Genomic DNA, 27,868 nt, shown 5'->3' with positions numbered 1-27,868 from the left:
CCAATGCGGAAGGAAAATACAGAGAGATTTAAATTTGTGGGCAAAAGTGCACCAAAAAAAAGCACACTGAAAAATCAGATCTATGCAACTCACATGCACATAAATGCCCTGGTGCAGGCATAGGCAAACTCGGCCCACCAGATGTTTTGGGACTACAACTCCCATCATCCCTAGCTAACAGGACCAGTGGTCAGGGATGATGGGAGTTGTAGTCCCAAAACATCTGGAGGGCCGAGTTTGCCTATGCCTGCCCTGGTGTGCACACAGCCTTAAGAGTATCAGACATCTTTCTTCCTCATCTACAAAGTTCTCTTGTGCAATAATTTCAACTCGCCACCAGGCAGCACTGCACACACACACAGCCAAAAACATCTTCCATCACAATGTGTAAGCAAAGAAGCAACAGCACACCGCCTCCAATAACAATGCATGAGACTATTTATTCTGGAGTACTTTTTTTGAGAATTGTGCAATCTGAAAGAAAATGGAGGTCAGCATGATTTTATTATCTCCCCGACTCTGCCCAGAAGGGAGAGGGGTGCATTTAGAAAGACAGGATTTGAACATGGAATAATACATTTGTGACTTCCAAAACCTTTGTGTACTCCGCCTCCGCCACACATTGCAAAGGGCTGATCCAATGGTCAGGAGGAGGCCAGTGGGATGAGAGATGAGTAAACATACAGCCTCATTTAGAAGCAGTGTTTGCCTGTGCAAGTAAAGAGTGCAAAGTCCATAGTTCTCTGCTGCTTAGGGAGGGAAGATTGTTTTGAACAACGACATCAAAGGTAAACTCCAGCCTTCCCATAAAGCACACACTTGGCACTTCTTCAGGCCAGAAAACATTTGTAGAAGATCAATCCAATCTGGCCAGTCGGGGTTGGACGCGCACAGCCCAAAGCTATGCAAACTCCAGCGCAAAATCCCAAAGCTCCAGCATGCTTTTCTTGGATTCTATCTTCCACAATCAGATGCATTTCTGCTGGTCCCTCAAGATATATGTTGTCAAACAGCATCACCCAAATCTCTATATCCTGATGAGGCTGCCCCTCGTCTTAGCAGCAGAACTAGCAACACTGAAACACCTTTCCCTTCCTGACCCCACAGTTTACAGGAGGGATGAAAATGTTGCTGCTGCTGCTGCGATTTCATTGCAGAGGGCGGAAGATGTGGCAGACAGTTTCTCCTCCGGGAGTTAACAGCAGCTATGGGGAACAGGAGGAGCCAGACACCCCAGGAAGCATGACATTACCTCTGCAGTCCACATACTGGTAGTTTTCAAAGGCCAACTGCTCCGAGTGAGCAAGGTATGAGCAAGTCACAGTACCCCTGGAGAGGGAGAGAAAGACAGGCTCAAAATTGACAGCCATGATGACTTCCCCAAGTCTAGTTCCCAACCTGACACAACCCACCAAAGACGTACAAAGCCCTGCCCTCCTCTTCACCACCTCCATGTTTCCAACCATAGCTTAATTCAAGTCTAGAGTTCAAGCCCAGGACTGTACAGGACACAAAAATGATTCCAGCCTTTGCCCTTTGGGCTTATAATCTACATTAGATAAGCAGGGAAGAAATGGGAGTCAGATGAAAGAGACCGACAACGACCAGTAAGGACATAGAAGGGGGAAAGTCAGCCAGCAGTCAACACAAGAGCAAGCAAGGGGGTGGATAGGTTTGTTCTGGGAAGAGTCAGGGATAGGGCTGGCCTTCAAGCTCAAAGGGGTCCCCAAACAGTGCGGGATCAAGGGGCAGATTAATTGGGCGGAGCTGCAATTTTGTTTCACTTTGGGCTGAAAGGCACAGTATAAATACTTTAAAATGAACAAAACGGGGGCCCGGTGGCCAAGGGGCTGGAGTGCAGCGAAGGGGGTTTGTGCGTGGTGGGATTGAAAAGAGGGGGAGAAGAACGAATCAGGGTGCCAAGGAGGAGAAGATTAAAAGACTGAAAGCTGGTAGAGCCACTGCAAGGACTTCTGGGGAAGGGTGACATGATCTTGGGACCGAGAGGGAGAAAGTGGAGCTTAAAAGATGTCATGAATTTGACTGGTGGTGGGAAGAAAATGCCCAGCCAGGTGCAGGGGACTGTCATGGGGAAATCTATGCTATTGGCTGGAGGAAAGAACTGAGGATGGAGCAGGAGGCAGGGCGGGAGAGGGAGATCAGAAACTCGTCAGATTACCGTCAAGGAAATGACGCTTACTGTATGTGCAGGAGAACATTGTGAACTTTTATTTTGGACCACGTGCAAATGTTGCTGAAAGAGAAGGGAAGATAATTAGTTTCCGGCTGCTGATGCCAACGCTTTGAATGCAGAACTTAATGGGGATGGGTTTTTCTGTCTCTTGTCACAAACAGGCCCACAACTCAAGTTCTGAAGCTGGGATATTTCTTGAATTGAGCAGCACACTCAGCAACACAGACAAGCCATAGATACATAGTTCTTTGCCGTTCTAATTTTCTGCCTTAGCTCCCCCCCCCCCATTAAAGCAGTGATTCAACAATCAATTCCGCTCTCCAAGGAGCTCTGGGTCTGTGAGGAGAACTGGGGGTCTTCTCGCAACTCTCAGCAACACCCTTAACAAACTACAGTTCCCAGGATTCTCTGGGAGAAGCCGTGACTCTTTGAAGTGGTATGATACGGCTTTAAATGCATAATGCAGGCGGGATCTTAAGTGTGTCTGCTGTAGCTTCTCTAACAACTATCCTAGCTCTCTTATATAGATCTAGATACCTAAGCATCTACTTAGTCTCACTGTGCCTCTTCCTTCACTGTAACCCACTAACCAGATACTAAGCCATCTGTCTGGATCTTGGGCAGTGCTGATGGGCTTGAACTGGCTTATTTTCAAAGTCCATTTTAGCTGTGCTGCATTGCTGTAATGGGGACACTATGCATTATATACCATATTTTTTGCTCTATAAGACTCACCTTTTCCCTCCTAAAAAGTAAGGGGAAATGTGTGTGCGTCTTATGGAGCGAATGCAGGCTGCGCAGCTATCCCAGAAGCCAGAACAGCAAGAGGGATTGCTGCTTTCACTGCACAGAGATCCCTCTTGCTGTTCTGGCTTCTGAGATTCAGAATATTTTTTTTTCTTGTTTTCCTCCTCCAAAAACTAGGTGTGTCTTGTGGTCTGGTGCGTCTTATAGAGCAAAAAATACGGTAATTCAATAAAAAAAATTAATGCTGATATTTCCTTCTAAAATTGAAGCATTTGTTTAAGAAATTGTAACTTGTTCATACTTAAAAAGCAGTCAATTTGTTCAATGGTGTTTTTTTTTTAAAAAACAAAGGCATCTTCCTTAAGTCTGAAACATATAAGTTTGCCAGCCACAATTGGTTAAAGTCATTATAAAAAAAATTCCATCAATTGACAGCATAACTTGAATTGAGATTTTTTCCCCCCCAAGTGCAGGGATAGATTTCAGAGACATACTTACTAAGTGTTATTATCCATGATTTTACTTGAGACACTGTAATGCATCTGCAAATAAATAAGAAAGAGCAAGTTAATTTGGGCTGCTTGTCTACTGCTTCTCTGTTACACACACTTTAGCATGGTCCTCACCTGAGCCCCGTGTAAAGGTCTGATGTCCAGCTGTGTCGTCACAGTGTTTTTCCCAATCACCAGTGCCTTGTGCAAGACTTCGAGAGCAAGCTGAGACACATGCACAGTGTAAAAGTTGTTGTTTGTCACATTCAGCATATTCTAGAGAGAGCAAGACAGGTAGGCAGTATGAGTTACGTGGGATGAGTTGATAAATTTGACATCTTGGTACATGTGTGTCCATCTGCTCCGCGACTGAATATTTATCCCATAATTAGCACCCTGCTGCTTCTGCTGCCCTATCCAAATGTATGATGCCATAGAAAAAGCCGAATGCCGAGTCTGTACATTAGATAAACACACAGGGGCAGAGAGGGAGAATACAGCAGGGATTGAGGTCTGGAGCAAAGGGGAACTCTGGATGAAATACAGTGGTGCCCCGCAAGACGAATGCCTCGCAAGACGGAAAACCCGCTAGACGAAAGGGTTTTCTGTTTTGGAGGTGCTTCGCAAAACGAATTTCCTATGGGCTTGCTTCGCAAGACGAAAATGTCTTGCGAGTTCCTGTGATTTTTTTTCGCTCCCCACCCCCTTTTTCTAAGGCACTAAGCTGCTAATAGCCTTTTAGCAGCTAATCCGCTAATCCCTTAAGCCTTTAATAGCCGCTAATAGCCACTAAACCGCTAATAGCGCTAATCTGCTAATGGGGTTGCTTCGCAAGACGAAAAAACCGCTAGACGAAGAGACTCGCGGAACGGATTCTTTTCGTCTTGCGAGGCACCACTGTATTATTAAGGCATGGAGGAGGGCTTTCACATTTCACAATGGATCCAGAAAGTATTTTCGACACACTGAAAAGGAAGATGCTAAAGATCAGGTGACCCATCTGATATGGTCTCACCTGTTCCGTGAGACCAGGGGTCAGCAAACTTTTTCAGCAGGGGGCCGGTCCACTGTCCCTCAGACCTTGTGGGGGGGGGACTATATTTGGGGGGAGAATAAACAAATTCCTATGCCCCACAAATAACCCAGAGATACATTTTAAATAAAAGGGCACATTCTACTCATGTAAAAACATACTGATTCCCAGACCGTCCGCAGGCTGAATTTGGAAGGCGATTGGGCCAGATCCGGCCCCTGGGCCTTAGTTTGCCTACCCATGCGTGAGACCAACATGAATCATCTCTGCGCAGTACAAAGCTCTGTACAGAGCATGGAACTGGCCTTGATATTTGGGCTAGGTTAAGCCCGGTAGAAGATTCCTGTTAGGTACTACTTGAGACCCTTTCCCTGATCCTAAGGAATGACTGGCAGGAGGGAAAGTCAATGACAATACTAGATCAGAAACAGTTTCAGGTGTAATAAACTTCACTCTTTTTGTATAAACCAATCTGGTGCCCTCTTGGTGTCTTGTACTCATCCAGCACAGATTGATACAAGCAAAAATGGAAATGCGTTTGCCCGTAGGACGTTGCTTGCTTCTGCCCACATCTGTATGGTGTGCCATTTGCATTTGAGTGTAATGTGCTGAGTACAGTATAAGGACTAGACCATGGGTAGGCAAACTAAAGCCCAGGGGCCGGATCCGGCCCAATCGCCTTCTAAATCTGGCCCACTGACGGGCCGGGAATCAGCGTGTTTTTACATGAGTAGAAAGTGTCCTTTTATTTAAAATGCATCTCTGGATTATTTGTGGGGCCTGCCTGGTGTTTTTACACGAGTAGAATGTGTCCTTTTATTTAAAATGTATCTCTGGGTTATTTGTGGGGCATAGGAATTTGTTCATTTTTCTTCTTCAAAATATAGTCTGCCCCCCCCCCCAAGGTCTGAGGGACAGTGGACTGAAAAAGTTTGCTGACCCCTGGACTAAACAAAAAGGCGGTTTTAATTTTTCCTAATCTCATTTACAACAGGCTCCTTTAGTCACCTGCTCCTTTGTTCCATTGATAAAGTCTTAAATTTGGGGCAAAGTTGAGTCCCACAACCTGCTTTGAATGTCACTTCTCAGCCTTGGAACATGTGCGGTGATAAAGGATGCCTCTTTTCATAGACATAATGGATTTTTCCTCTGCACACAGCGCAGTTACAACCAAGTTGCAGAGATCTCTGATCTAGAAGCCCCTCTAACTCAAGAAGATGCATCTTCCAGGCAGCTCTGAGCCCAGTAATTGTATTAAAAACAACAACAACAACCCCATAGCAACCCACGCATTACATTAATCACAATCTCAATTTAAGAAGAAAATAGATTTTGTGACATGAATGCGATACAACCCCTGTCCCACCAACCCCCAGGGACTCACAGTCATATTAAGGGTGATGCTGTAAGTAGAATTGTCAAAGGATATAGATGAGAAATTCAGTCCGGCAGGGACCACCGCAATGGAGCGTGGAAACAGGAAATACATCATGAGCCCTGTCATCAGCAGGCAGATGGCCACTGTGAGACATACGTACAGCTTCCTGCAAAAACAGGAGGAAGGCAGGTTAGCAGTAGCTGAACCGCCACAAAAGAATCAGATTGCTGGCAGCAAAGTTAGGAAAGAGACGGCGGGAAGAAGGGCAGGGAGCATCATCAACAAAGACACAGTGGACTTACGTTCGCCTGGGCTTGAGCCGCTGGTCTCCGTATGGAATGAGGGCCACCAGCTGCTGTTCTTGCTCTGGAATGGGAGTAGAGGAGGAAGGGAGAGAGAGAAAAAGAGAGAAAAAGACAGAATAAGCAAAGGCCTGGAAAACACCACTCAATGCAGGGGAGCACAGATCTGGTCCAATGAAGAGAACAGTATATACCGTATTTTTCGCCCTATAGGACGCACTTTCCCCCCTCCAAAAGTGAAGGGGAAATGTGCGTCCTAAGGGGCGAATGCAGGCTTTCGCTGAAGCCTGGAGAGCGAGAGGTGTCGGTGCGCACCGACACCTCTCGCTCTCCAGGCAGCTTTCTGAAAGCCTTGCGCACCCGGAGTTCCCCGGGCGCGCAAGGCTTGCGGGCGGTAGCCTGCAGCGCGGAGCACGGGGTGCCCTCCGGAGGACGCCCCGTGCTTCACACAGGTGTCGGCAAGCCTTGCGCACCGGGGGGAACTCCCCCGGGAGCGCAAGGCTTGCGGGCGGCAGCCTGCAGCGCGGAGCACGGGGCGCCCTTCGGAGGACGCCCCGTGCTTCGCACAGGTGTCGGCAAGCCTTGCGCACCGGGGGGAACTCCCCCGGGAGCGCAAGGCTTGCGGGCGGCAGCCTGCAGCGCGGAGCACGGGGCGCCCTCTGGAGGACGCCCCGTGCTTCACGCAGGTGTCCGCAGCCTGCCGCCCGGCGCGTGGGGTGCCCTGAAGCACAGCGCCCCTTGCGCCGGGCAGACATCGGCCAGCCCCACAAGCTCGGGGGACAGCGGGGAGGCGCAGCGCCGCCATCCCACTGTTCCCTGACCTGGTTTTGGGGGGGAAATAAAGGGGGGAAAATTTCCTTTATTTCCCCCCCAAAACAGTAGGTGCATCCTATGGGACGGAGCGTCCTATGGGACGAAAAATACGGTACATCTCAATGCAGAACATTGCATGTAATTTGGGCCATTTCCTTCTTAAGCAAGATGTAGCAGAACTTGTGAAGACATTTGTGTCTCTGTTTAAAAAACCCCCAGCTGTTTTAAGTATGTCTGGATCAGCTAGTTGTACAGGCTGGTGCCTTCAAGAGCTGCTTGTCGGCTTCTGGGAAAGATCTGGGAAACAGGATCCAGCGGGGCTCTTCCTACATTAGCTTTGGAAGAACCTGGGCAACAGAAGGTCTGGAGCTGAAACTTACCTCGGGGGATCCTCCCGGTGCCCTGGCACGTAGGGCAGGTGACGGAGCCACGGCTGGCAGCGCCAACACAAGGAGCGCAGGACGCCTCTGCAGCATTGCCTCCGTTGATGGTGCCATAGTAGGGTGCTTCATCCTCATCCCCCGAACTTTTCTCCCGTAGCGAGTCGCGTTCTCCTTTTTCTTCCTCGGCCTCTTCCTTGCCGCAGAGTTTCCTCAGCCACGAGAGGACTCTGTCCATTGTTCAGGGATGCTGTCTGACAAAGAGACTTTAATAAATGAAGATCTGAGGGTCTTGTGCAGGGGTCAGCAAACTTTTTCAGCAGGGGACTGGTCCACTGCCCCTCAGACCTTGTGGGGGGGGGGCGGGCTATTTTTTTGGGGGGGGGGGAATGAACAAATTCCTATGCCCCACAAATAACCCAGAGGTGCATTTTAAATAAAAGCACACATTCTACTCATGTAAAAACACGCTGATTCCCGGACCACCTGCGGGCCAGATTTAGAAGGTGATTGGGCCGGATCCGGCCCCCGGGTCTTAGTTTGCTTACCCATGGTCTTGTGGGTCCCCAAAGGCAGTACTTGATTTCTTAAATGAGCCTAAGGATCAAGGACACCTGGAAGGCACACCTGCCACAACAAAATTACATTCCCCAGCAATACCTTTTCCCCTTTGTGACTACTACTACTACTAATTTTATTATTTATGCCCCACCCACTCTGGGCAGCTTTCAACACATAATAAAATGTCAAACGTTAAAACTTCCCAATACAAGGAATGCCTTATGAGGAACGGCTACGGGAGCTGGGCATGTTTAGCCTGGAGAAGAGGAGGTTAAGGGGTGATATGATAGCCATGTTCAAATATATAAAAGGATGTCACATAGAGGAGGGAGAAAGGTTGTTTTCTGCTGCTCCAGAGAAGCGGACACGGAGCAATGGATCCAAACTACAAGAAAGAAGATTCCACCTAAACATTAGGAAGAACTTCCTGACAGTAAGAGCTGTTCGACAGTGGAATTTGCTGCCAAGGAGTGTGGTGGAGTCTCCTTCTTTGGAGGTCTTTATGCAGAGGCTTGACAACCATATGTCAGGAGTGCTCTGATGGTGTTTCCTACTTGGCAGGGGGTTGGACTCGATGGCCCTTGTGGTCTCTTCCAACTCTAAGATTCTATGGTTGCCTTCAGATGTCTTCTAAAAGTTGTATACTTATTTATCTCCTTGACATCTGCTGGGAGGGCGTTCCACAGGGAGGACGCCGCTGCCGAGAAGGCCCTCTGCCTGGTTCCCTGTAGCTTCACTTGTCTCAGGGAGGGATCTGCCAGAAGGCTGTTGGAATGGTTTACCTCAGAGATGGGGAACCTGTGGTCCGTCAGATGTTGTTGGACTCCCACCAGTCCCAGCTAGCGTAGTCAGGGGTCAGGGATGATGGGAGCTGTGGTCTAGCCATGTCTAAAGAGCCACCTGTTCCCCATCACTGATATACATTCAAACGTGTTTGGCTCTTTTGGTTACCATATTTGAACTGCTGTTGTTGTTATATTTATTTATTCAATTTGAATCCCAGGGAGGTGTGGCTGAGGCAACCCAGGACTCAGCTAAATTGGTAAAGAAAAAGTGTTTTGTATGTGTTGTATATGCGATATAACACTGTGACACCAGATGGCGGTGTAGAGTCCCATTTTCCCCCTACCCGATTTCCCTGTATGAGTTTACGTGTTTAACTGAATCGCCTCTTAGACATGTCTAGATCCAGCCTCAGTCAGATGGGCGGGGTATAAATAATTTTTTAAAAAATTATTATTACAACCTTAAGAACATAATTTACACAGCATAATAATAAAAACATAATACACATAATGATAATAAAATAACCACAACAGTCCTCCCGCCCCTATTTAGCAGATTATTTAATGGCCAAAGGCTTGGGTAAAGAGGAATGTATTAACATTTGCATTTTCCCTCTGTGCCATTTTAGGAGGGTGAATTTTTTTGCAAATTTTTTTCCCCAGTGAGGGTGTCTTAAACATAACTTTTTGAGAGTGAGGCACTTGAACCTGCTATTATTTTTGTGAATGGACAACATTTAAATTTGCAAGTCTACATTTGATGAAGAAGCACATAAAGTTCTTTGGGAAAACCAAATAATTATAATTTCACCTTCTGAAAAAGTCAGGTAACGCTTAATAATAAAAATAACAAATATATGTAACTGGAAGTACTTGGCAATCAGGCAATCATTTTAACAATTTTCTATGCAATTTCACACACATTTCACTCACCAAGCAAAACTGAATTATATTAATTTAACCAAAATACACCTTGAATTCCCATGTCATGTTTCAACTTTTGAGCACCCCTCATTTTTGGAATTTGAAAAATTCAACATGCCCTACTCTGTCATATGCAAACTCATCTCCTTCTGCCATTCAAACTTGTCTCCTCCTTCTCCCCTTTTCTCCCATTTCCTTCAGACTTGTAAGTTCAAAAGCAATGCTTCAGAGAACTGAAAGCAGTTTGAAACCAGAGCCGTAGTTAGGTGATCTTGCGCCCCTGAAAGAATCGTTGCCCCCTAGACAATGACAAATTAGCTCTTATTTCTGCCTCTCCTCCAACCCTTCACCCATTCAATTCACCCTCTGTTTATTGCAAGAGGCAATATTATAGTCCAAGGACATGTTCCAGTGATGGAGAAACACTTAAGGAGGGTGAGAAGCAGGACCAATAGGGTGTGTGGCCTGGGGAGAATCTCAAGGGCCAGATAGGAAGGCTTAGAGGGCCACATTTGGCCAATGGGCCTGAGGCTCCCCACCCCTAGGGTATAAACTGATACCACATTTGCCTCTGGTCAGATACAGCATCACAGAATTGCAGAGTTGGAATGGACATCCAACAGTCACTAATCCAAACCCCTGCAATGCAGGAATCTTTTGCCGAACGTGGAGTGTTCCTGTTCAGGGTGCTAGCCAGCCAGCCAGCCAGGTAGCCAACCCTTCCTTCAGGAAACCATAAACTGTAAGAAGCTCAAGCAGGGCTTCCCCAGTCTTCTGCTTTTCTCCTTCAACTGACATTAAACGTTTCATTGCGACTGAGTATGCTCAGTCTTCACATTAGGCTTTTTAAAAACTTTTTTTTTTGGTAGTTCTGCAAACACTGAGGTTCCCCCTAAAACATGTTACCATAATTCATCCCTCTTGTTTCTCAATTTCTGTCAGTGCTTGCTGCCTGAGTTTGCAGAGAGAGGCACTTATTATTTATTGTTATTTATAAAATTTGTATACCACCCTTCATCCATAGATCTCAGAGCATAAAAAACACAAGGTTAAAAAACAACATATGTAATAAAAGCACTAACAAAACAAGCCAATAACCAATAGTTGTTTTCAGCAGCAAATTCTGGAGATATGGCTTAAAGACAGCTGGCTTCGTGGGCATGGCCAGGATTTTTATGGGGGGCGGGGACAGGACTTTGTTGGGGGGCAGAACTGATGTGATTGATATTTCTATTGTTTTACTTGGTATGGAGGGGCAGCTGCCCCCTCCCCGCTGCCCCTTGGCTAAACCCATGGCTGGTTTCTTTCAGCAACTGTATGAAGGGATAATCAACCTAACTTATTGGAAGGAGCTTGAGATGGGCACAGTTCTTACCTGGCAGATGGGGAGCCAGAAGCAAGGAAAGAATCACTCTCAGAAGTCCCTACTTAGGCCAAGTATCAGAGGTGAATACTAGCAGACTCTCAGAACAGGCCCCAACCAGTGTCAGATGTTTAACATTTCCTCTAAGGAAGTCCTTTCAATGCCACGAATCATATCTTGGGGAAGCAAAGTAGGAATGACTGGGGGAGGAGGAGAAAATTGGTTTGCAGGGGGAGAGAAAGGGGAGATATACGGTAAATTTGAGAAATAATTTATCACCAGGTTTCAAACACTGCTGTTTGATTCCCACCTACCCTCAGAAGAGGAATCGTGGTAGCAAATAGTATGGGAAACAGCCCTACTAGAAAAATTAACCAATAAACTGAAACTGACACGGGGACAAACAGAAGAAGACACCTTCACCCCGGTATGGCTCCCCTTTATCACACACACAGCCCAACAAGACAATGACAAAAATCCATCAAATCAGTATGGCTAACCTGTTCCGAAACACCCGCCTACCCCACTCACACATGAAAACAAAGACCACCACAGCCAACCACAAATGAATAACCACGCCCTAGGCCAACCCCAACCGCTCTCACCACCAAAGGAACACAAGTGAACAGCAAAGAACCTGCACAAGCAATGCTGATACCAAACCCTACATATTGTAAGTAAAATAGAAACATCGCCACCCGACCCCACCCCCACCCATCTTCCCCCCTCCACCTCTTTCCCCCTTTTCTTCCTAATTTCAACAAATGAAACTGACTTGTAAAAATGTTACATGGAAAAAGAATGCAAGAGAAAGACATTGCACACACTTTTGTAAATCAAGAAACTCTTTAATAAAAAAAGGGAAAAGAAAAAAGAAAAGAAGAAGAGGAATCGTGGATTTCTGCTGAGAAAGGTCACATGTGTACTCAAAGAAATAAAGATGAGTTCAACAGGGTAGAAATGGAGAGAGAACATTTTCCAGCAAGTCCTCCTGCTAACTCAAATTTACCAACAAAATAAATGTATATTCTACCGATTCAAATATTTTACAAACATTCTCAATTGTGGAGGCTACTAGATACACAGTGTTGGAAACTACAAAGTGTTGACTTTTGACTTAGTGAACTATAACTTTTGACCTTAACATTAATTAGCAGTGTTTATCTTTCATAGCTGTTACAACTTCAGATATTAAACTGTTAATCTGATTTTGACCTGTGCTGATTGAAGCATTTGCTTTGAATCAGGTTCAGTGATAACAAGGCTTAGACAAGATAGAGTCCTGCTCAAGAACCTAGCCGACCTGTGGTTTCCTCAGCCTTCTATAAAGAATGAAAAGGAAAAACTGCAGACTCAATATGAGCCACAGCCCACAAAACGTCACAATTCAGAAAAGTATCTCTCAACCTATGCAAAGCTTTCCCCCAGTTCCAAACTTGTGCCAATCTATTCTATTTTAAAACAGTGTGGATTCTCAATACCTCTGCCTAGCCAAGTGCAGGGTTTAGCAGCCTGAACAAGTACTGCATATCTGGGATTAGAAAAGGAGCAGTTCTAGATAAACACACTCTTTTTATAAACTGACTATAGCAGAGATTCAGCTCTTTTAAAAGGGGCAGGCTTCATTCACACACAAAGGAGACTTATCCCCTTCTTTGTGTTTTAATGGGGTGAGCTGTTCCTTCTATTCAAAACTCAAGATCACCTAGAAAGGTAACCCAGAAATACAGGTTGCACATACCTCACAGGATGAGCACTGAAAGCAGCATGAAGGCTTGGGAGTAGTGCTACAACTCTTCAGTCAACCTCTGTCACTGTGCCTTTAACAAGCAGATTAACAAAACATTAGCAGGTGGCAGCACTTCATCCTCAAACTGTGAAGAGTTTTAACTACTGATTTCACTACAATTTAGATTAGCTGCTGTAAATAAAGCCCAGGAACATCCCAGGCTGATGAAATGACAACCCTACTTGGGAAGATATATACCAGGCATGTCCAACCGGTTGATTGCGGGACCCATATTAGGAGGTGTGGCACGTTCACGTTTATTTCCTCCCTGGCATGGAGGGCAATGAGATGGGCTCATTTGTCTACTGGCTGCTGTAGCGCTGTGTGCTATTGTCAGCGGTGGACAACTCTGGTCAACCCTCCCCCCCAAAATGCCAATGGGTAGATCACTGCCTTTTCTATATACTGGAAGTAGATGGCGGGGAGCTAAACGTGGACAGAAAAGCAAAGATTGACCAAGTTTGAAGCTTGTTTGGAAAGATTAAGGAGTTTTGGTTGGCAAAAGTAGCTTTAGATGGGGCTGAGATTACCTTCCTGCCTGTAGTAGTATAAAACCATAGAAATGTACAGTGGTACCTCAGGTTAAGAACTTAATTCATTCTGGAGGTCCGTTCTTAACCTGAAACTGTTCTTAACCTGAGATACCACCGCTAATGGGGCCTCCTGCTGCTGCGCCACGGGAGCACGATTTCTGTTCTCATCCTGAAGCAATGTTCTTAACCCGAGGTACTATTTTTGGGTTATCAGAGTCTGTAACCTAAAGCATCTGTAACCCGAAGTACCACTGTAGTTGGAAGGGACTCTAAGGGTCATCTAGTCCAACCCCCTGTAATGAAGGAATCTCAACTGGCTGAAGTACCACTCAGGAGACCAACACCCAAATAAAGGAGGCTGGCTTACTACATTTTGAAGTATTGCACAGTAGCCTAGGGCTCCATAACACTAATAATAATAATAATAATAATAATATCCTACCCATCTGACTGGGTTGCCCTAGCCACTCTGTGGGGCTTCCAACATATAAAAACAAAACAAAACATAACACATTAAAAGGGTTCCCTATACAGGGCTGCCTTCAGATGTCTTCTAAAATTTATATAGTTACTCATCTCCTTGACATCTGATGGGAGGGCATTCCACAGGTAGGGCACCACTGCTGAAAAGGCCCTCTGCCTGGTTCCCTGTAACCTCACTTCTCGCAATGAGGAAACCGCCAGAAGGCCCTTGGAGCTGGACCTCAGTGTCTGGGCTGAACAATGGGGGTGGAGACACTCCTTCGGGTATACTGGGCCGAGGTCGTTTAGGGCTTTAAAGGTCAGTACCAACACTTTGAATTGTGCTCGGAAACGTAAAAAGGTAAAGGTAAAGGACCCCTGACAGTTAAGTCCAGTTGCCGACAACTCTGGGGTTGCGGTGCTCATCTCGCTTTACAGGCTGAGGGTAGCCGGCGTTTGTCCCCAGACAGTTTTTCTGGTTCATGTGGCCAGCATGACTAAGCCGCTTCTGGCACAACCAGAGCAGAGCACGGAAACACCGTTTACCTTCCTGCCGGAGTGGTACCTATTAATCTACTTGCACTTTTGGTGTGCTTTTGAACTGCTAGGTTGGCCGGAGCTGGGACTGAGCAACAAGAGCTCACCCCTTGCTGGGATTTGAACCGCCGACCTTCTGACTGGCAAGCCTGAGAGGCTCAGTGGTTTAGACCACAGCGCCACCTGTGTCCCTCTCAGAAACATCTTTCAAGACTGGTGTTATGTGGTCTTGGCGGCCGCTCCCAGTCACCAGTCTAGCTGCCGCATTCTGCATTACTTGTAGTTTCCGGCTCACCTTCAAAGGTAGCCCCACATAGAGCGCATTGCAGTAGTCCAAGCGAGAGATAACCAGAGCATGCGCCACTCTGGCGAGACAGTGCGTAGGCAGGTAGGGTCTCAGCCTGCATACCTGATGGAGCTGGTTGACAGCTGCCCTGGACACAGAATTGACCTGTGCCTTCACGGACGGCTGTGAGCCCAAAATGACTCCCAGGCGCATAGCTGTCAACCTTCCCTTTTTTTGCAGGAAATTCCCTAATTCCAGCGCCGTTTCCCGCTGCTATCCCGGATTGTTAGATATCCTGTAGACTGTCCCTGGGACAGGTGAGGCTGCTGATCCCTGATTTTCAAATCTGAAAGTTGACAGCTATGCCCAGGCTGCGCCAGTGGCGTAGCGTGGGGGGTGCAGAGGGGGCCGGCTGCACCGGGCGCAACATCTGGGGGTTAGGGGGCACAAATCCACGGGTTAGGGGGCGCAAATCCACGGGTTAGGGGGCGCAAATTACTTGCCTTGCCCCGGGTGCTGACAACCCACGCTATGCCACTGGGCTGTGCACCTGGTCCTTCAGGGGCACAGTTGCCCCATTCACGACCAGGTAGTCCCTTAACCCCAGAAACAATCCTTCTTTCTTGTCGGGATTCAACCTCAATCTGTGATCCGCCATCCATCCTCCAACCGCATCCAGACAAGCACCTTAACTACTCCCTGCTTGGTTTGCTCAACCAGGCCATGTTGTCGCCAGTTAATAACTTTGCAAAATGGCCATTGTTCCTCCTCCTCCTCGCAAAAAGCCACCTTAGGGCCAAGGAAGGCGAGGCTGGCATGCGCTTCCCCGGCTGTGTTGCAGGGAAGGGGGCTCTTGGGTGCCTGTTTGGGGAGGGATCGGGATCCTTTAAATTTGAGGATCCGGTTTAAATTTGACGATCCGGTTGTTGAGGCGCAGAGAAAACGAGAGCCAGAAAGAGGAAATGGCAGGGCAGTCGCAGCAAAGAAGAAGAGGAGAAAGGGGCAGCAGGGGAAGGAAGCGAGGGGGCGAGGGGCCGGTGGTCGCACGCGGCCCCTCAGAGGAGACCCAAGGGGGACACCTGCTCACCGCGCCCCGCCTGAGGAGAGCGGCCAGGCTGCTGCAGCGTCCGGCGGACTCCGGAACGAAGCGAAAGCGAAAACCGGCGGCGCCTCGCCCTCCTCCGGCCACCGAGAGGGCGACACCCGAGCGGCTCCACCCCCGGCGGGCATTTCCCGCCCGAGAAGGGGGCGATGGCGGCGGTCTGCTCTCGGCTTTCCCCTCAGCGACTGATTTTAGCCGTCGCTTAATTTCAAATAGGTTGGGGGGGGGGGAGCCGAGCACGGACCCTGCCAGGCTTTCGCCCCGAAAAAAGCACGGCTAGTCCGGCCACGCCGCTGGCATTTACTCGCGAGTAAACGGGGGGGTGCTTCGGCGCCCTTTACTCGAAAGTAAAGCCTCCCTCCAGCACGCGGAGTTTCCGCAAAAGGCGGCATAGCGTTTTATTCTTCCCCTGGTCCATAAATGGCGACGGCTTCGTGGGTGAATCGCCCCACGGCTTCGAATAAGTCGCCTTCGGGGTTCGAAGATGCGTGTTGTTGCCTTTTCCCACGTCATGGTTGGCCAGCATCTGCTAGCGGCCCTAGGCCGCGTGGAGATTGGCGCGTTCCGAAAATGCCTATACTCGGTTTTTAAACCGTCTTTTGCTTCTCAACTTGTAACTGAGGTAATGGCCTGAAGTGTTCCAGGTTTAGTTTTTCACTCGCTTTCTCCCCGCCCCCTTTGCTACTATTTTTTCCCCCTTTTTTTTGCGCTCAATTCAGAACATAAACCCCTTTCCTCGCTCCATTTATGCTCCTTCCAAAGTCCTCTTTTTCACCTGGAGGGCCGCCATGACAACTGGGCAAAGCCGTCCTTCCAGTTGCTCTCACTGCTCTGAGAGGAAATTGAGCAATCCAGACTTTTCCGTGGAATTTCCTCATTATGTCTGCGCCTCCTCAGCCACAAACCAAGATCCCCATTGTCCTCCCTATGGTGAAAAAAGCACAACCTGTTTCCCATGACCATACCACTGAAGCATAGTTTTACAATATCTAGATTTAAGGTGATGAAACACCAGCAGCCCAACTATCCACCAGAACACAGAACATAGTGAAATTGGTCACCGACTTATTGAGAAATCCTACTTTGTCGAATTGGGGTTACGCCCAGGAAAGTGTGCCAAGGACGGTAGCTCTATTTGTGTTTTTATTATTATTATTATTATTATTATTATTATTATTATTATTATTATTATGTGCATGCCTTGCAAAAAGAGCTATATATAGAAATGCAATCAAGGAGTCCAAAAATTGGAAAGGTTTGCCAAGGACGTGGTTTCCTTCACCACATCCATAACATTCATGCGGTACTTTTACCTTTCCATACCATAAATAAGTGCCAACCAAAAATATTATCATGACCTAAGTCTAGAATATATTAATTCTCCAATATCACCCATTCTTTCAGACAACAAAGACAAGATGCTTCATAATATAATCTCATATCTGGCAGGGAGAAACCTCTCTCTTTTGCATCTCTCAGTGTTTTATATTTTATTCTTGGTTTTTTCCCCTTGCCAAATATATTTAGAAATATCTTTTTGTCATGTATTGAAACACCTTGCCAATCACCGGAATTGTTTGAAAGAAAAATAACATTCTAAATAATACATTCATTTTTATGGTCGACAGACTCAATACTGCCTAATAGTGAAAGATTCATTCTGTTCCAAATAACTTTCCAGCTTTTTAAATACTTATCTTTATACAGATTTATATTATTTGCTGTTACCCATACGCCTAAATACTTAGCCTTCCTTTCAATCTTTAATCCAGACGCATCTGGATTTATTTTTACTCTCATCATTCATATTCTTAAGCAAGACTTTGGTTTTATCTTTATTAATCTTAAGACCTGTTGCCTCACCAAAATTTTTTATCCCTTGTAATACTTTCGTGATTGACTCTTGGTTCTTCTACCGATAATCACCACATCATCTGCAAATGCTTTTAATTTATATTGTCTCTGTCCCACTCTTCTACCTTTAATATCTTGATTACATCTTGTTCTTTGTGCCAATACTTCTAAAACCACAATAAACAATATTCATGCAGACACAAGCTAGGTGGGAGAAATTGCAGGGCATGCTATGGCAGAGAAGCCCCCAAACCTGTCCGCTCCTGATCTTGGGAAGCAAATTCATCTCAGCTGACACGAATGCTTATGAGAGGAGCTGCTTGTTCTGACAATTGCCCAAGTCCAGGCTATTGGGGGCTTTCAAAGGTCAAAACAGCACCCAATTATCTTTTGTAACTTTATTACAAGTAAATAATAATGACAAAAACAAAGGTAAGGTCTCCCCCACCCCACCCTGCTCCTGAAAATAATAATAATAATGCAAGAGTTAATAACATTTTGCCAAAGATTACTATGTGTGCCTGGCAATTGTAAACTAGGCTTACCAAGAAACGTGTACCAAATCTCAATAAAATAATTGTTTTTGTTGTCCCTCTGAAGCCTGCATTCGTTTGGCAAGTTTCTCCATCGGAGCAATGGACCAAATTTGTCGTTGCTATTAGTGAACTGCCCAAGCTCTTCCAGTTGTAGTCCCAAAATATCTGGTTACCTCGCTGCCACCGACAGAAATATAAGAAGCTCTTTATGTGGTTAAGTCTCTGTTCTCCCCATAAAAAAGCCAGCTAATTATTAAACACTTGTGCTATAAAAACTGTCCCTTGGTTTGCTTAAGACAGTCAGGCATGGCCGCCAAACTTGGCCCTCCAGATGTTTTGGGACAACTCCCATCATACCTAGCTAACAGGGCCAGTGGCCAGGGATGATAATTGTAGTCCCAAAACATCTGCAGGGCCAGGTTTGGCCATGCCTTAAGTCAACCCTTGAGGATATTTGAAGCAGTTTGCTTAGTTTGTTGACTGTTGTGCTTTTCCCACTTCTTTTCAACAGTGGATTGTGCATCTAGCAAACAATCTGCTGAGTTTTTGTGTGTTGTTTTTTTTTTAAAGAGAGAAGTTTCAGAAGCTCTCTTAAAAAAACCCAGGGATACATTATTTGAAAAGTATTCCTACTGCTGTTTCCTGAGACACATATACATGTACAGAGCTCCCACAGACCTCTGGCTCTGGGTTCAGGGGTGCTGAGCTGGAGCAAAACAACAGAGTGCCATGCATTTAAAAGGTAAGGGGACCCCTGACCATTAGGTCCAGTCGTGGCCGACTCTGGGGTTGCAGTGCTCATCTCGCTTTATTGGCCAAGGGAGCTGGCGTACAGCTTCCGGGTCATGTGGCCAGCATGAATAAGCCGCTTCTGGCGAACCAGAGCAGCACAAGGAAACGCTGTTTACCTTCCTGCCAGAGCGGTACCTATTAATCTACTTGCACTTTGATGTGCTTTCGAACTGCTAGGTTGGCTGGAGCAGGGACTGAGCAATGGGAGCACACCCCGTTGTGGGGATTCGAGCCGCCGACCTTCTGATCAGCAAGTCCTAGGCTCTGTGGTTTAACCCACAGCGCCTTAGGCAGCACTTAGCACCGCTGGTGGCAAGGGAAGAGGCAACCTTTTATACAAAGCTTGTTCAGTGTAATGTTGTTTTCTTGTAAGCAAATCCTCAGACCTACTCCATGTGTCCCCCCCCCCCCAAAGAAAAATAGGTGCCAGAACTCACTATGAAGTTGTTATGGGAAAGCCAGCCAGATGGGCGGGGTATAAATAATAAAATTGATTTTATTACTATTACTACTACAGTAAGTTGCCAGGCGACTCAGGACAGCCCTGAACAAATGCCAGTTTGAGAACAGCTACTTTCAGCGCCCGGGGAGGTGCTAAAAACCAAGGCAAGCTGTCCCTTTAAATGGTTTAGGGGTAGCCTCTGGTTCTGGTGCTGGTCAAATGTTCCCCCGCCTCTCTCCTCTTAGGTTCAGACGGATAGCTAGGGCAGCTTGGAAGGACCCTTGCGCAAATGCATGCTTGGGCAATGACGGAGGCCTGGGTGGAAAACTTTAAAGCCCATCTGAAGAAAAGGAAATACGAACTGGCCCTGCCACGTAGCTTGACCAAATGCAGCTGGGAGCTAGGTGAAGTTGTAGATAAAAAAACTGTAGACTTGCCCATGCTGGTCAGCTTCCATTTTGATTTGAAATGTTCATTTTTTGGACTTCTTAAAATGAGAATGGGGGGGGGGCAGTCCTCAATGGCACCCACCTGAGAGGTGCCAGAAATGCGCCCCAGCTGAAAAAAAGCACTAGACCTACTGCCATTGAATATAAACAAGTGTGCCTCACTCGAGAAGCCCTGCCACCCCAATTTTACTTGAAATGTTTCATTTCACTGGAAGTTACTTTTCTAGAAATAAGGTTAAGAATGGTTTCCCTCATAAACCCCACCCAGCAAGGAACGTTTGGTGAGCTGGTTTTATTTTCATAAACGCAAGGCTACTTATTTAATGTAGACTTTATTTTAACATCTGTCACACCCCAAAGACTGTTCAAAGTGTTTATTCTAAGCAATATACAAAGATTTTAATATTTGCACTTTTTAAAATTATCATCCATGCACTCCTCTCATAAAATATATGAAGCCAACGAAAGAAAAGTTCAGCTTTTATGAAACCTAAAAAGAAAGATCTCTACCAGGGTTAACACGAGGTTTGCCAATAGGATTGGTAGTAATAGAACTAATTCAAGTCAAACAATATGATCTACCTAGGAATACCAAGATTCTCACCCATCAACCCAAAGCAAAGTAAGTCCTAATCTGGAGATTTCTGATCAGAGGTATGTAGCTTTCCATGCACAAGTTAAATGAGGGTGGGGAAAGGCAGTGCACTGCAGAAATAGGTGTTTTGTTTCGTTTTCCCTCTTCTAAAGCAAAAAGGGGTCTTAATCGCTTCCATCATTTCTGAATTTCCCCTCCCAATCATATTGGCCCAAAGTCACAGGAAAAAAACAGACCTGTGTTTACCCCACCGCACAAAAAAACAGGTATGGGTTTAGCCACATCTCCAAGTGTAGGTGTGTCTTTTTTAAACGATAGCAGCCATTCTTTTTATATTGTTTGAAAAGTCAAAGGAGCACCTGAGAGCTAAATAATCCAGTTGGAATGGGCACACATCCTGTTTATTCAATGGGGTTTGGGCAGAACTTCCTTCTGTCTCTTTTCCCTGATGGGATGGGGGAAATATCCTCCCTTATTACCATCTCTGATCCAGCATTTCCTCATGTTCTTTTATGCTCAATATTATGCAAATGCATATTTAAGGGCTTTATTAGCATGTTTAAATTGAAATCAACGTTTGTTAAAAACTGTGCATTCCCCCCCCCCCCCAAAAAAAATTGGTCCACTGGCTGGGCAGGGTGGGTCAGAAATCTTGGATGTGAGAGTCTCGTCATCTAAACAAGAGGAATGGGTCTACAAAAATAGTTTTGTGTCGTTTCCCCCACCAAGCATGTCTTGACCATGTGTCAATCAAATACTTAAGTTATAATAGCTATTAATAATACCTCTAAAGATTTACACAAGAGGAGCAACTGCTCTTTGTTTTGGTATTTTTATGGCGAACCACCCACCCAGTCTTGCTACCGACTTTGCTCCTTTCATAGTCCATTTCACTCCCAGTAACTAACAGCAAACAGCAAACAGCAGCATTTAGATTTTGATGGGATTGGCCAAGAACGCCAACAGCTAGACTATGACGAATGCATTTTAAGGTAGCATTTGCAAAACACAACATGAAAATGCTGGTGGAATTATTGCTCCAACAAAATGCAGGATGATTCCAAAACTAGAGGACAAACGGCTCCACCCACCGCCTTCATGAGAGGACAGAATCTGGAAGAGCTGGTCTTTAGTTTAGCTCCACCGCTGCCACCACCAGATGGGCAGGAACCATACAGGAAGGCCCCTCAAGTCTCTGGTTCTTGCTTGCTTGCTGCTCATGAACAAAAGCCCTAAAATTCTTAGGAACACAGCTCACTTGTATTTCGTGTGTACATTCACCTCTTTTTACTACAACAAAATCAGGTATTATGCCAGAAGGAACAACCCTTAGTGTTTTAAAGAAATCCTAGCGCCCGAGTCATTGGATACTGGTGGTAGTGGTGGTGGTGAACCATGATGCAATGGGAAACAGAAGCCAAGCCATCTCTGCTGTGCTGGAACAGAAGGGAGCTGGAAGCTGCTGGTGCCATTTACTGCTCAGGTTTTAATGAGCACGGTGAGGGAAAAGGTTCAATACTGGTTTTCGTACCAATCGCTGTGACTCAGTTGCAGCAACTCAGCGACAACTTGGGACACATCACAGTTGTGTTTCCGTAGCAGCCTGAGGTTAAGGTGCCGGTCGCAGAAGCCCATCTCGCTCAGGTTGGCTAGGAAGGGGTTCATTTGCTCCTCAGTGGCCACAGGAAGAGCCTTGAAGGATGGAAGGAGGAGAACGATCAAAACCAGGAAATGTGCATGCTTACATCTAGGGTTCTCTGCCAATGCTTTTCCCAATCTGTACCCATGAAATAAATCCCCACCTCCCACAGGAGAGGATGTTATCTTGGCAATTATTAATCAAATTCATATCTCACCTTTCCTTCAGGAAACCCATTTCCCCCCATTATTTTATCTTCACAATGGACAAAATATATGGGTTACTCTTCCCACTCATTCCACAGTCAGCAGCGTTTCAATAACAGAAGGCTTTCACATCACTCTGATGTGAAGCTACCACCTCCATTTTGATCCTGCCTATTTCTGCAGCACTATGAGGGACCCGGGTGGCGCTGTGGTCTAAACCACTGAGCCTCTTGGGCTTGCTGATCAGAAGGTTGGCAGTTCGAATCCCTGTGATGGGGTGAGCTCCTGTTGCTCGGTCCCAGCTCCTGCCAGCCTAGCAGTTCAAAAGCATGCCAAAAAGTGCAAATAGATAAATAGGTACCACTCCGGCAGGAAGGTAAATGGCATTTCTGTGCGCTGCTCTGGTTTCGGTGTTCCGTTGCGCCAGAAGTGGCTTAATCATGCTGGCCACATGACCCAGAAAAACTGTCTGTGGACAAACACCAGCTCCCTTGGCCTGTAAAGCGAGACGAGCGCCGCAACCCCAGAGTTGTCTGCGACTGGACTTAACTGTCAGGGGACCTTTACCTTTGCGATTTAAGGGATTTCTGGAATCCTTGCTGCCAACTACAGGTGCAACAGGACCTTTTCTACTCTCCCCATCTCCCCTCCTCTCTTGACTGCATAGAGCAGGTGGGAATGTAGCTCCACCTTTGCTCACACAACCAAGTTCCTTTCCCAATCGCTATCTACTAATTTTTAACAGGACGGAGGACTGCGTGTGCTTGCTTCTCCCACTGCCCAGCTGTCGTCAAAGGGAAGAGAGAGCACCAGTCAACCAGAATGCAATGGGAGCAAGTAAGGTTTTCCACTCTGGTTCTGGAGCATGTTGAGACACAGGAGGCTAGTGGCAACCAGTCCAAAGAACAAAGCAGCTCATGGCTGCAGTCTGACAGAACAAGGCAGGTGACTGTCCCAATGAAATGATACAGCACCAACTTGCTGGAGCCAAGGGCCATCTGCGTGATGCTGCAGGTCTTCCGAAGCCATTTCAAAATGGCTTGCCCAGATGGGCAAGGCCCATGTGAGCATTCAAGATCCCAATCCTTGTTTTAGGAAGCTACCCCCCTCCTTGCTTTTCCTGTTAGCCCACGGCTTCCAAGGAATCCACAACTACAAGGTTGAGCTTTCAACATTCTGGAGATCCGGAGTCTTTTGAGCCATCCAGTGCTGATTTGAGACACCAGCAATTGACCTCTTCGCCTACCTGCCCAAAAACAAACTTCCCTATTTTCTGTCCAGGTTTCCATCAGAGGCAGTCTAATCTGACTACAGGGACATACAGTGGTGCCCCGCAAGACGAATGCCTTGCAAGACGGAAAACCCGCAAGACGAAAGGGTTTTCCATTTGCAGAGGCGCTTCGCAAGACGAATTTCCCTATGGGCTTGCTTCGCAAGACGAAAAATTTTGAATTTTTTTTCCGCTCCAAAACCCCTTTTTCTGAAGCGCTAAGCTGCTAAAAGCATTTTAGCAGCAAAACCGCTAATCCCTTAAGCCTTAAAAAGCCGTTTTTAGCCCTTAAACTGTCAATAGCGCTAATAGCGCTGATCCGCCAATGGGCTTGCTTCGCAAGACGAAAAAACCGCAAGACGAAAAGACTCGCGGAACGGATTCTTTTCGTCTTGCGAGGCACCACTGTACTCCTTCTTGTCATCCCAAGTAACATATAAACGTGAAATATTTATCTCCTGGACATAACAATCCCTGGTGCCACATGTTCTCAAGTTCATTTTGCAGCCACAAAAGCTAGAAGCCTGTTTTCACGTGCATGTAACACCAAATTTGTACTTGCAGTGCGACAGTGGAGAGACAAAATACACAAACTCTGCTCCGATCCCTTTCTTGCCCATTCCCGGGGGAGCATTATCATCCCAAGGAGCTGCCTACCTGCTCCACGGTGGGCGGTCCAGCGAACAGTGCCTTGTAAGCAGAGGCAGCCACTGACAAGGCGCCTTTCACGAGGTCACCAGCGAGGCTGTTCCCATGGGTGTGCCTGCAGAGTTAAGTTGCAATTAAAGGACATAAATAACGAAAGTAAAAGAACCGTGCAGGCTGTCTTAACGGGGCACATGCTAGGGTTTGGCTTAATGGTAAGGAAAATGGGATGCACTGCTTGGGCCAAACCTTTCAGGAGAAGAGAATGCTAAAAGGTAGGATTTCTGTCTTCTGTGCCTGAGCCAAAATAAATAAATAAAAATTATGCACCAAGAAAACCATGATCCTGTGACGACCAACATTTGACAGTGTGTTATACCAGATAAGCCTACTGGCCCATCTAAAGGTAAAGGTAAAGCTACCCCTGACCATTAGGTCCAGTCGCAAACGACTCTGGGGTTGCGGTGCTCATCTTGCTTTACTGGCTGAGGGAGCCGGCGTACAGCTTCCGGGTCATGTGGCCAGCATGACTAAGTCGCTTTTGGCAAACCAGAGCAGCGCATGGAAACGCTGTTTACCTTCCCGCCAGGAAGGTAAACTATTTATCTACTTGCATTTGGACGTGCTTTCAAATTGCTAGGTGGGCAGGTGGTTCATCTAGATCGATATAATCTACAGTCATACCTCATGTTGCGTCCACTTCAGGTTACGTGTTTTTGTGTTGCGTACCGCGGCAACCCGGAAGTACTGGAACGAGTTACTTCTGGGTTTTGCCGCTCACGCAGAAGCGCTAAATCGCGCTGAGCACATGCACAGACACGGCGCTTCGGCTCGCGTCAGTTCCGTGTTACGGACGGGCCTCCAGAACGGATCCTGTCCATAACACGAGGTTCCATTGTACTTAGAATGGCACAGATCTCCAACCCTGATACTAGAGCCTTTTACATGGAGATTCCACAGAATGAATACAATACAGAAAACTTGCTGAAGGTTTTATGTCTAGATGGAACAAGTGCCCAGGAACCCTTTGCATGCCAGATTAAAAGTTCATTTTAAAGTGCATTCATTTTCAAGCCCATCCTAGCAGCCATATTAGCTAGAAGCTTGCCCCTTATTAAAAAAAAACAAAAACTATTGTGTTCAAGTTGCTGAATTCCCACTATGGGCCAAATTTTTATTTGTTAAATTTCAATCCTGCCTTTCTACCAAAATGGTGTTCAGGGGAGACTAACCACAAGAATACAAATACAACAAAACAGCAATAAGATGCAAGGAAAGAAACAAGGCAGGTAAAACCAAAAAAGATAGTCAGATAATACCAATCTATTTGCTACTGGTACAAGTCCACTTATGAACAACAGACATCTCTCATAAAAATGTCACTGCCAGCCTACGTACTTGCACAGTGCAGTTTGCAACTCAATGAGCACATCTTGCCTAGCATAAATTAAGTTTACACAGCTGTCAGTGGGCATTTTGGGTAGGAGTGGGAGGGGATCTCAAAGCATACAGAAACAGACACTTATTTTTCAGCGAAAAACAGGACAGATACCACTTGCCAACCGGATCACAACAAAATCCCATCCTGACCCAGCTTCTATTACCTGGAGAATTCTGGACATGTTGGTGTGCTATGTACATTCCCTGCAGGCGGAGGTTCAGGAACATCTGCTCCTTGGACCCCTAGAAGAGAAATATTTGGGAGCTTGAGAGCAGGAACTGGCAGGAAAGAACCAAATAGCGACTATCAGAGAAATTTAATGGGGAATAGCATTACCCTTCATTGAATCTATTTAATGAGAGCAGCACCTTTCATTGATTTGCCACCACCCACCTTGAGGCTCTGGAAGAGGGTGGGCTGTAAAACTAATGATTTGAGTTAGGAGCAGTTGCTAACCAATTATCAGCCTGTATATCATAGCACAGTACCTTCTCTGGTTTGGTCTGGAACCCACCAAGAGGCGTCCTCTCCACTGGGAACACTTGTTTCTTGGGAGGTGCTGTTTTGGGGAGGGGCCAGAGATCTATTGTTAAAAAATGGGGGGAAAAGCAGGCATGTGAAAAGGTGTAGTAGGCAGAAACTGTAGAAAAAGCACACCCACCAAGCTTGAGCATATGTCTACGCTACACATTCAAGCCATTTCCCTAGTAACACACCCTACTTAGTTTCACCTGTGTTCTGATTTTTGTGCTTTGGCTGGCTGGCACACTAGGCCCAAACTCAGCAGCCAACCCCTTTTTTATCTCCTTCTGAAGGCAGGAGACAAAGAAGTCTTAGCACACTTTGGCTCCGGATCCACTTGGTACCTTGCAGGCTGTGGTTCCAGGATCTGAGGGGTCAGAGGCACCTCGTCCAGTGTCTGCGAGGTGGTTAGCATGTCGTTGATACTGTGAGCTGAGGGCTGGTTCTCTCCCGCAGGGCTTGCCGAGGCCTCGGCCACTTTTTCCAAGCTGGGCTGAGAGAGCGCAGAACTGTACATAGACTCCCCCAGAGGGCGGCTGGTGTCAAAACACTCTGGGAGGATGATGATGTAATCCTCAGAGGAGGTAGAGGATGCTTGGCTACAGACTTCATCCTTGGCATCATCCTCGGCCTCTCCATCACTCAATTCCGCCCCGTCTTGCAGCAGGAGTTCCTCTAGGAGAAGCAGCGGAACAATTTGATTACAAAGACTACTGCAGCCCCTTTCTATTGATCCAACCCCCTGCAATGCAGGGATCTTCTCCTCAATGTAATTTGTTTTGTCCTATTGGGCACCATAAAACTAAGATATTCTCCACAAAAGCCTTTTCGTGTGGCTGAAAAACAACAAAAAGTACAGTCCTGTCGCCTATAGCTCACTTCCATAGATCAGCCTAAGCAATGCAGAGCTGCAAACAGAAGCTGGGAGAAATAAAACAATAACAACAACAACAACAACAGCAGTAAAATAATACAGCATTCTAAAATCAATTCATTATAAAATCAGTTCAAATCAAATTGATGGCAATCATTGGGCTAGAGTTCTGTGAAGAATTACCAAAGGAGGGGGTCAGGCTGTGCCCTGGCCAAAGGCCTGGTGGAACAGCTCTGTCTTGCAGGCCCTGCGGAAAGATGTCAAGTCCCGCAGGGCCCTAGTCTCTTGTGACAGAGCATTCCACCAGATCAGAGCCACAGCCGAAAAAGCCCTGGCTCTGGTTGAGGCCAGCCTAACCTCCCTGTGGCCTGGGACCTCCAAGATGTTTTTGTTTGAAGACCGTAAGGTCCTCCGTGGGACATACCAGGAGAGGCGGTCCTATAGGTACGAGGGTCCTAGGCTGTATAGGGCTTTAAAGGTCAAAACCAGCACCTTAAACCTGATCCAGGTTTAATGGAAGAGCTCTTAATCTTGACTCCTAAGAAAGGTTTCACCACCCCCACTATCATGCTCTTCTTTGAACTTATTCCAGTTTGAATTTATCCTTCTTGAACATGGGGATCTATTATAAGCTTATTCCACCCATGGGGCAGAGAGACTGATACTGTCAGTCCTGGTCTCTCTTTCAAAGAAGCAAACTCTAGTCTCCTTACCAAACTCAGGTTCTTGGGCCACCTCTATGCCTTGATTCTTGGACTCTGGTTCCTGTAGTGTTGGAGAAGGAACATTTTCTATCCTAACAGGGTCCTTGTTTGGGCTGCAGTGGGCATTGTCCTGTAGTGCTTGTAGAGAACCTAAATCAACAAAAACACAGGAGCCGATCAAAATGCGAGATTGGCTTAAGCTTTTTCTGTACATGTAAT

The 27,868-nt window shown here is 46.5% G+C and overlaps 2 protein-coding genes and 1 long non-coding RNA gene across 8 annotated transcripts in view; 1 reads left to right on the top strand and 2 right to left on the bottom strand.

Moving 5' to 3' along the window:
* Positions 1-27,868, top strand: part of LOC310661717 — a 44,234-nt gene that overhangs the window by 2,755 nt on the left and 13,611 nt on the right. The window contains exon 2 of the long non-coding RNA XR_014504097.1: positions 8,112-8,193. This is a non-coding gene — a long non-coding RNA (uncharacterized lncRNA). The remainder of the gene's footprint in view (positions 1-8,111; positions 8,194-27,868) is intronic.
* On the bottom strand, positions 421-15,891 carry TMEM106A (transmembrane protein 106A). 5 transcript variants are annotated; one of them, XM_083407993.1, is made up of 10 exons: positions 15,117-15,891; positions 12,713-14,949; positions 10,984-11,171; positions 7,339-7,592; positions 6,146-6,209; positions 5,850-6,009; positions 3,568-3,708; positions 3,440-3,483; positions 2,201-2,254; positions 421-1,329 (listed from the first exon to the last, which is right to left on the bottom strand). In XM_083407993.1, exons 4-10 carry the CDS (start codon positions 7,574-7,576, stop codon positions 1,206-1,208), a joined length of 825 nt encoding a protein of 274 aa, XP_083264119.1. In that variant the 5' UTR covers positions 7,577-7,592; positions 10,984-11,171; positions 12,713-14,949; positions 15,117-15,891; the 3' UTR covers positions 421-1,205. The 5 variants fall into 5 exon arrangements, with proteins under 5 accessions (XP_083264119.1, XP_083264117.1, XP_083264118.1 ...); XM_083407991.1 differs by having other exon boundaries at positions 12,713-12,791; positions 15,666-15,873; XM_083407992.1 differs by having other exon boundaries at positions 12,713-12,791; positions 15,266-15,722.
* NBR1 (NBR1 autophagy cargo receptor) overlaps positions 20,070-27,868 on the bottom strand; it is a 29,106-nt gene continuing 21,307 nt past the window's right edge. For both annotated transcript variants that reach the window (XM_083407530.1, XM_083407531.1), the window contains exons 16-21: positions 27,659-27,799; positions 26,416-26,746; positions 26,038-26,132; positions 25,713-25,791; positions 24,121-24,226; positions 20,070-22,040 (exon numbers count right to left, since the gene is read on the bottom strand). In XM_083407530.1, coding sequence (XP_083263656.1) covers positions 21,861-22,040; positions 24,121-24,226; positions 25,713-25,791; positions 26,038-26,132; positions 26,416-26,746; positions 27,659-27,799 — 932 coding nt within the window. In that variant the 3' untranslated portion in view covers positions 20,070-21,860. The remainder of the gene's footprint in view (positions 22,041-24,120; positions 24,227-25,712; positions 25,792-26,037; positions 26,133-26,415; positions 26,747-27,658; positions 27,800-27,868) is intronic.

This window comes from Podarcis tiliguerta (genome assembly GCF_965153285.1).
Source record: "Podarcis tiliguerta genome assembly, chromosome: 13".
In the NCBI taxonomy this organism is placed as follows: Eukaryota; Metazoa; Chordata; class Lepidosauria; order Squamata; family Lacertidae; genus Podarcis; species Podarcis tiliguerta.
The sequence above is the reverse complement of the archived record's forward strand: the minus strand, read 5'-3'. Positions and strand labels throughout refer to the sequence as shown.

What these genes read in the sequence shown, in the direction of transcription:
- TMEM106A (XM_083407993.1), bottom strand. Translation starts at nt 7,576, where the DNA reads ATGGACAGAGTCCTCTCGTGGCTGAGGAAACTCTGCGGCAAGGAAGAG. An exon ending in GCATCACCCTTAATATGACT is followed by an intron (nt 3,709 to 5,849) that starts GTGAGTCCCTGG and finishes TGCTCTCTCTAG; the next exon opens with AATATGCTGAATGTGACAAA. An exon ending in GACCTTTACACGGGGCTCAG is followed by an intron (nt 3,484 to 3,567) that starts GTGAGGACCATG and finishes ATTTATTTGCAG; the next exon opens with ATGCATTACAGTGTCTCAAG.